At 38.7% G+C, this 8,616-nt stretch overlaps 2 protein-coding genes across 2 annotated transcripts; both read right to left on the bottom strand.

Annotated features, from left to right (window-relative positions):
• Positions 1-277: 277 nt before the first annotated feature.
• Positions 278-1,261, bottom strand: LOC100485372 (olfactory receptor 1J4). Its single transcript, XM_002932763.1, has one exon. It carries the CDS (start codon positions 1,259-1,261, stop codon positions 278-280), a length of 984 nt encoding a protein of 327 aa, XP_002932809.1.
• A 68-nt stretch (positions 1,262-1,329) lies between these two features.
• On the bottom strand, positions 1,330-7,371 carry LOC100485217 (olfactory receptor 1-like). Its single transcript, XM_002932762.2, has 2 exons — positions 6,429-7,371; positions 1,330-1,349 (listed from the first exon to the last, which is right to left on the bottom strand). Exons 1-2 carry the CDS (start codon positions 7,369-7,371, stop codon positions 1,330-1,332), a joined length of 963 nt encoding a protein of 320 aa, XP_002932808.2.
• Positions 7,372-8,616: the final 1,245 nt, after the last annotated feature.

Raw genomic sequence — 8,616 nt, 5'->3', positions numbered from 1 at the left:
GAGTTATTTTTGAATTCCTGACTTGGGGCAAGTTTTGGTGGAATAAAAACAAGATTTACTACCAAATAAAGCCCCTGTAAGCTGATAGTGTGCATAGAGGCTGCCTAATAGCTAACCGAGGCTATTTAATAGCCAATCTGGCACATCCATGAACTTATGGTGCTTGTGTTGGTCTCCAAGTCTTTTTACATTTGACTGTGGCTCACAAGTAAGAAAGGTTGGGGATCCCTGCTATAGTAAATTGCCCCCCCCCCACAAAAAAAAAGCATCTAGGATTTTATGAACCCCAACCATGTAAAGACCTAGAGAAGTTGCATAGAGGAGCTGCAAGTATATATTTGCCAAGTACTATCTTTGTAGCTGACCAAACCTGCCTGTTTCTCAAGCTGTACACCAATGGGTTTAACAGTGGAACAAGACCAATATACAGCAAAGAAAGGATCTTGTTTTGTTCCTGAGAATCCTGAGAGTCTGGCTTCATGTATATCCCAATAGAGGTGCCACAGAAGAGCAGTACAACTGTTAAATGTGAGGAACAGCTGGAAAACGCCTTGAGTTTAGCAGCTAATGTGTGCATCTTTATAATTGTGACTATGATGTATCCATATGATGTTAGGATCAGCATGAGTGGAAGAATCCCTATAAAGGGTATTTCAAGTAAAATGAGTTGTTTTATAAGGGAGGTGTCACTGCATGAGATCTCCATCAGAATTTTAATATCACAAAAGAAATGGTTCAGTTTATGTGAATTATAGAATGATAAATGAGACAAAAGCAAAGAGAAGCACATTGCATTAGAGGCATACAGGATCCATGATATTGTCACCAACAGGATGCAGAGCCTCGGCTTCATGATGAGGCAGTAACGGAGAGGGATACAAATAGCCACATAGCGATCATAAGCCATCGTGGCCAGTAGGAAAAAATCTGTGTCTGTGCAGAATGCAAATAGGAACATCTGAGTTATACAGCTTGGGAAAGAGATTCTGCTGTCCCCTGTAAATGTGACGGCCATCAATTTAGGTAGGATGGCAGAGACAAAGAGAATGTCCTGGGCTGCCAGGTTGCACAGGAAGAAGTACATGGGGGTGTGCAGTTGGGGTACCAGGCACACAAGCACTATAATCATCATATTTCCAAACACAGCAGTTAGGTAGGTCAGTAAAAGCCCAATAGAGAGACATATTTCATATCTCTTAGAGATGGAGAAAGCTAGGAGATGGAAATTTTCCTGGGCTGTGCAATTCATGTCAAACCCCATTGTGCTACTTTAAGTGAGATTGTTAAACACATAGACACAGAGACTCATCAATGGTGACTACCATGTGTTTAGTCGTAGTTCTTGAGATCTAGGAAGATATTAAGCCATGAAGTGAATTATTTTCCATTCATAATACTGAAAGGAGGAAAATCCCTAGCTTGAATGGAAGTTAGTTATATCACAAGGTTTCAGAAGCCCATACAAGCTAAATTCTGATTTTATTCAATATATTATGGATATAAATGTAAAAAGAAGAGTGAAAAGTACCACAATCTTCTGGAAGGAGAAGTAGGAGAGGGCAGCCTAGAACAGAGATCCTTGCCCTGATAGACAATAAAGACTGCAGTCTATAGTCTATGGTCTATCAGGGCAAGGATCTCTGCTCGGAGCCTATTCACTATGAGCACAACCACTGCAATGTAATGAAATTGGAAACATTGCTTAAAGGGGTTCTTGATAGTGATAGAATTGATACATCCATGGGTTCGTTATTTTATATCAAAAAAGAGGAATACATAGGAGCTGATAAATATGTTTATGGTAAATGCAATTAGAAACAATAAAATAGGTGGAAGTCCAACTGGAACACCCTAAAGGTCAACTTGAAAATAAACGAGAATTAGCAATGAAAATAAGGAAAATCCAAATGATACAGTAGTTAAGGTAAACTGCACCAATATGAGTAGGGGTCTGGGTGCATAAGCCCTAGACTTTCAGCATTGGCTGACAAAAACCAGACCGTTAAACAGAACTGATGCAATTAAAACGTCATTTATTTAGTAAAAAAAAGCACCTCAGGTGAGAAAAGGCCTTAGGAGTTTTGTGCCTTAGGGGGTACTTAATCATGCGGATAGCTAGAAAAACAGGGGTCGTATAGGTAAAAGCTCCATTTACTTGAAGTTCAGCTAACAAAAAAGCTGCATGGAACCAGTCCTTACTGCTGTTCGGCTAAGAAAAAGCTGATCCCTCCCTTGTTTCTGCCCTAGCTCCATACCAGTGAAATGTTATATAGGAATTGAGGTGGTTAAGACTTTCCAGGACACTGCCCTTACCAAGCCATAGTTAGGCCTATAACTCCCTGTAATTACCAGCAGAGCTTCCATTAGACAGTACTCTCTCTGAAGTGAGGCCTCGCTGTAGGAAGTGTTTTCCACGCTGACTTCACACACACACACACACCGAACAGATTTTTGAATAGCTTGGGCAGTGGTTCCATGCAAGTTAAGGAATCAGTGCTTCTTTAAAGCAGTTAACAACTTATTTGCTGGAACTCATAACAGTCTCTCAGATGTTACTTCAAGATGGTCCAAAATATAGTCACTTCTCACAGATAGGGAATTAGTAATAGCCAGCAGCTGTACTTACTAGCAATAATACATTTCCAAGTAAAGACCCTCAAACTAGTGCTCTTCTTGGGATCTCTCTATTCCTGACCTTATTAAGTCCCTTCACTAGCAGGTAACACCCAGGGTACTAACCCTTCTGCTCTCCTCATTGGAGTCTCTGTCGGCCCCTCAGCCTTACTCTCACTCCTAGAGTGAGCTATAATAGGATCTAATCTCTACTGAGGTCTCCTACTTCAGGGTCTTCAGCACCATCCACCCCTACACCAATTGGGGTTCCAAATTAAGAGAACCTCATGGTGCTTCCCTTTCTAAAGATTAGGGAACCCAGTAACCCCAAGCCATAATGGAACTTTCAGGGAATACGTAGAAAGGGAAAGAGCTATACCTACTCAACTGTGAACATGTCCAGCCTAAAACTTAAGTAAACCCTAAAGGTGTCCAAAACATCTAAACATTGCACTAGAGCCATTCATCTGATGTATAGGCTTGAATTTTAGAAAGAATATTAGTGTCAGTGTGCTCCTTAAACCATACATGTTACATTTCCTTGTTGTTATCATTTTATAGTGACTAATTTTAAAGAAACAGTAACACCAAAACAATGTTGGCACCGGCTAGAGTAAGCCTTGCTATATTTGTGAATTCTTCCTTCTTCAGGTAAATTTTTGATTAAAGAAATAGTAGGGTTAATCCACCCTATGCTGTAACCTGAAGCATATCTTTGTGTATAGCCAGCTTAAGACCCTTTTGATAGAGAGATAGAGAGATACATACATACACGGAGATACAGGTATATAGTAGATGGGAGAGCAATATAAGGTAGACATGAAACATAAATAAAGATATAAAAGAGATAGCATTATAACAGGAATGCAGATACTAAGCAGTCACAACTTACCGGAAAATCCTGCTTCATTATGCCTTAACAAGTCAATCATAACCTCAGCGCAGGTTCATAGAAAGCAGAGAATTTAAATGTTTATTTTTGGACTCTAGAGAGGACAGTAATAATCCCAAATGAACTTGTTAAAATTTATAAATATCCATTAAACAAGGAGAAAATAATACAGTAGGGAATTAGTCTAATTAAACCAAACAATAAGAGAAAACACCGCAATTTGCAATTCTTTTCTACAGCAAATGAAATTGCAATGTAACAAGCTTTCGACCAAAGCATGAATTGGCCAATGGCAATGTTCGTGGGCCAGATGCAGGCAGGACAGTGTAGGGGGTCCGCTGAACAGTTTGATGCCCAGTGTATATGTTTGCATATGTGGCATGTAGGGGTCCAACAATGAAAATAACCCCATATCATCTATCATTTATGTCATTTCAGGAAATGTAAAATCAACACATTTTCTCCATTTTTGTTGGGTAAAGGTGCAGAAAAGTAAGTTCATCCTAGAAATATATATATAATTGAAAAGTGCACATTCTGAGGAATCCAAAATGGGTAACTATGTCTTTTCTACTCTAAGGGGCTGATTTACTTACCCACGAACGGGTCGAATGGAGTCCGATTGCGTTTTTTTCGTAATGATCGGTACTTTGCGATTTTTTCGGATTCTTTACGAATTTTTCGGATCCAATAAGATTTTTGCGTAAAAACGCGAGTTTTCCTATCCATTACGAAAGTTGCATAAAAAGTTGCGCATTTTGCGTAGCGTTAAAACTTACGCGAAAAGTTGCGCATTTTTCGCGTAAGTTTTAACGCTACGCAAAATGCGCAACTTTTTACGCAACTTTCGTAATGGATACGAAAAACTCGCGTTTTTACGCAAAAATCGTATTGGTAACGAAAAATTCGTACAGAATCCGAAAAAATCGCAAAACATACGAAAAAGTCGCAAAATGTTCGTTTTCAAGTCGGAACTTTTCCAATTCGGGTCAGATTCGTGGGTTAGTAAATCAGCCCCCAAAAGTACAAAACTGCAAAGCTTTCCTGAAATTAACATTTGCTAAAACATTTCTGAAAATCACCTCAAAGCTTCCACTTGGCAGCATCTTATCTCCTATATATCATTAGGTACCACAATAAAACACCCTAAAATATTATAAATTCTGTAATGTCAGATACTATCATTTCTGGAAAATTGACTAAAAATGTTGCAGTTTGCCGCATTTATCTCATGCAAGTTCTTACATACAAAGGCTAATCACCTTAATATAAAAGCCAGAGGTCTACTTAATGCCCAATATGTATAGATATACCAAAGTATTTGACCTGTAGGGACCTCAAATAAAAATAGTACATATAAATTTTCTTGGCTGCCAACTCAGCTTCTACAAACACAGCACACTGGTAACATATTATGTGTCGTAAAGCCCCAACTCTATAAAGACCCCCAGAACACCATATATTTTTAGAAAGTACATAGTTTGACAAATCTAAAAGATGTCTTTCTACACCAACCTACCAAACTGCAAAGCTATGATAAAAAATATAAAACCATCAATAATGCAGGAATAAAAATGCAGTAAAGCTACAAAAAATGTGCAAATAAAATAATTAATCCAATGGGGTGATTAGTGGTCACAATACCTAATCTAATAGTCACGCTGCTAAATAAACAGTTTTTAGGTAAAAATCAAGAGACACAGGTATAAAATAAATAAGTAAAAAAAGGGTAAAAAAAACCAAAAACAACTTGTGAGTGTTTATGTATTCATGTGTGTATGTGAGTGATTGTGCAATTGTGTGCAAAAGTATGCAAAAAAATCCAGCCCTGACCAAAAAGCCCAAAAAAAACCCCCAAAAGCAGCAAAATACAAACTTTAGTAATTAAGTGTGTAAAACCTTTTTTTGTAGCGGGAGGCTTCTGGCAGCAACTGAAAAAAACTTACTACTACTACTTATTATACACTCAATCTCAAAAGAGCCTGACACGTTTCATCTCCATCTGATCATAGGCTAGAATAGGTGCTTGGCAGGTAATAAGTATAAAATACTTTGCTCATGCTATATGAAGTGGTAGTGCAACAGTGCTGCATGTATGTTGGGTATGTGTGAAATCATTTTTTAGGTAACAATTACATGAGAAAGAATGGCGTAGTTATCAAGGACAGTTCATCAAGTTCATCAAGGACAGTTGTGGCTATCTTTTTACATTTCTTTTGAAGCTATTGGCATCTAAACATGGAGTAGTCAGGCAGGAGAAGAAAAGATGGTGGCTACTCGTACAATGGCAAACTGCACTGGGCTTGTATAATTTCTAACTAGGGAGATGCTGGCCTGGTGTATGGGATAGTCATTAAGAGCACCCTCCTCCTTTCATTGCTTAACTTAAGTCAGTGGGGTTTGTGTTTGATAAGGAAGCCTTCAGATACACTTAGACAGATGGTGTTGGGGTACATATATATATTTTATTAAGAAACCAACTTTAAAGAGTTGAGAAATATTTGCTGCATATATAGGTTCATGTATATCAGAACAATCGACCTTTACCTGACAGTGGATATCCTTTGACTCTATGGTTTATACCTCAAAAACATATTCTGTTTGGATATCACAGGTTTTTTTTTCTAAAGGAAAGTTGCAAGAACGTCTAATAGGCCCCTGGGAAAAATTATTTTTGGTATTCATGGTTATCAGGATAAAGTGTTGGTGATGAATACTCAAATAATAGTAAAAAACCTCTTAAGAGAATGAGTCAAACAATGGTTGAATTACACATATTTCAGGGCTACTGGGACTTTCTAATCTACAAGATGCTATATACAGTACCATATGTAGCAAATGTAAGGGTAGCAACTTAATATTTGTTCTTAAACCAAAACTGTGGGTATATTCAGTTTTTGCCTGTGACTGTAAAGGCACATACCGCAAAGCTGACTCTTGAATTTTTCATATACTATCTTTGAAGCCCACCAAACCTGTCTATTTCTCAGGCTGTACACTAATGGGTTTAACATTGGAACAAAACCAACATACAACAGAGGAAGCAGATTGTCTTCTTCATGATCATCATCAGATTCCTGATTCATGTACAAACTGATGACAGTTCCAGAAAACAGTAAGACAACAGTGAGATGAGAGGAACAGCTGGAGAAAGTCTTAAGCCTAGCGGCCAACGATCTGATCTTTAGAATGGCATATATGATGCATATGTAAGATGTTAGAATCAGCACAAGGGGGAGAATTCCCATTAACACCACCTGCGCTGTTATCACTTTTTCAATAAGTGTGGTGTTACCACAGGCAAGTTCTAAGATTTTTTTAATATCACAAAATAAATACTTCAGATCATGTGACTTGCAAAACGATAAATTAGATAAAAGCAAAGAGAAGCCAATTCCATTACCGACGTACACAACCCATGAAGATGCCACCATCAGGACACATATCCTCAGGTTCATGATGAGGTAGTAGCGCAGAGGGATACAAATTGCCACATATCGGTCATAAGCCATTGAGGCCAGTAAAAAAAAATCAGAATCCCCACAAAATGCTAAGAGAAATATCTGTGTGATGCAACCCTGGAAAGAAATATTTGTATCCCCGGAAACCGTGATGGCCAACAACTTTGGTAGGATGGCAGAGGCAGAGATAATGTCCTGGGCTGCCAGGTTGCACAGAAAGAAGTACATGGGGGTGTGCAGTTGGGGTACCAGGCATACGAGTATAACGATGAGCAAGTTTCCAAGCACGGTCAGGAGGTACATCAGCAACAGTCCTGTAAAAAGGATCCAACTATCGTTTCCATAGCTAGAAAATCCAAGCAGATAGAAACCTTCCTGTAATGTTTCATTATGTTCATTCCCCATGTTCTTCCTCAACGTAGATCATAGCAACTGAGAATTGATTGGAAAAATTGTTTATATTACTCAATTTTATATAAATCCTAAAAAGTAAAAATAAATTATATTTTGGTGTTAAGGCTCTTGGATTAACAAAGCAGAGCATGGGGGTCTATTGAATTGCTTGTTGCTCCATCCCATCTTTATTAGAACAAAAACTCCAGCCCAGTGCAAGACAGACTATTGAGCAGCCGATTAGATAGACGGGGGCTTTGTTTAGTAGAGTAAATTAGTCTAATAATTATAGTCTGGGAGTAGGTCCTTTTGAATTCCTGCAACACATACCCCATTGATTATGCAAATAATGTTATAATGTTACATTCAAAATGAATAGCAAGATCACTATATTGAACATTATGAATTTCAGGAACAGTAGATCCATTGTGGAGTCTATCTACCAAATTATGTTAAAAAAATGGCATTCAAATACACCACACATCATTGTCTAAGTGAAGTGATATTCTTGGCATTATCTCTATTTAATGGAGAAAGCAATCCAAAGATACAATAGCCTTTGCTTAGAAGACAGAAACGCCTTTTTGTTTGAAAAAAGATGACAGTCACTTCTCCAGACGGGCAATGGCACAGAATGGAGGCCTCTAGATATCATTGCCTATGCCTTTTTCCCTTTCCTTAGTATGAATGCTCAAATGTAATTTTTTAAAATTGCAATTTACATATAGAGTTTCCATACATCTAATTCAAACACTTAGGGGCCCATTCATTAAACCACGATTATTTTGTGGTTAAAATCACGATAATTTCTGATGTTCAAAAATGTCACGAAAATTCTTTTATCGGTTGTATGAAAATGTCGTGGTTGAGTTCCGAAAGTCATGAAATTTTCGGATCCGAACGTGCAAAAACCTTTCTGGCTTTGAAACCTTCAATGTATCATTTTGGAAGCCTCCCATAGGACTCAATGGCACTGTACAGATCCAACCCGGCCCAAGGAAAGTCTCCCATAGGGCTCAATGGCACTCTGCAGCTCCAACCCGGCCAAAGGAAAGTCTCCCATAGGGCTCAATGGCACTCTGCAGCTCCAACCCGGCCCAAGGAAAGTCTCCCATAGGGCTCAATGGCACTCTGCAGCTCCAACCTGGCCCAAGGAAAGCCTCCCATAGGGCTCAATGGCACTCTGCAGCTCCAACCTGGCCCAAGGAAAGTCTCCCATAGGGCTCAATGGCACTCTGCAGCTCCAACCCGGCCCAA

This window comes from Xenopus tropicalis, chromosome 3 (assembly GCF_000004195.4).
Source record: "Xenopus tropicalis strain Nigerian chromosome 3, UCB_Xtro_10.0, whole genome shotgun sequence".
NCBI classification, from domain to species: domain Eukaryota; kingdom Metazoa; phylum Chordata; class Amphibia; order Anura; family Pipidae; genus Xenopus; species Xenopus tropicalis.
Note: the sequence above shows the minus strand (reverse complement) of the source record. Positions and strands in the feature narration are given on the sequence as shown.

What these genes read in the sequence shown, in the direction of transcription:
- LOC100485372 (XM_002932763.1), bottom strand. Translation starts at nt 1,261, where the DNA reads ATGGGGTTTGACATGAATTGCACAGCCCAGGAAAATTTCCATCTCCTA.
- LOC100485217 (XM_002932762.2), bottom strand. Translation starts at nt 7,371, where the DNA reads ATGGGGAATGAACATAATGAAACATTACAGGAAGGTTTCTATCTGCTT. An exon ending in ATTCAAGAGTCAGCTTTGCG is followed by an intron (nt 1,350 to 6,428) that starts GTATGTGCCTTT and finishes ATATCTTCCTAG; the next exon opens with ATCTCAAGAACTACGACTAA.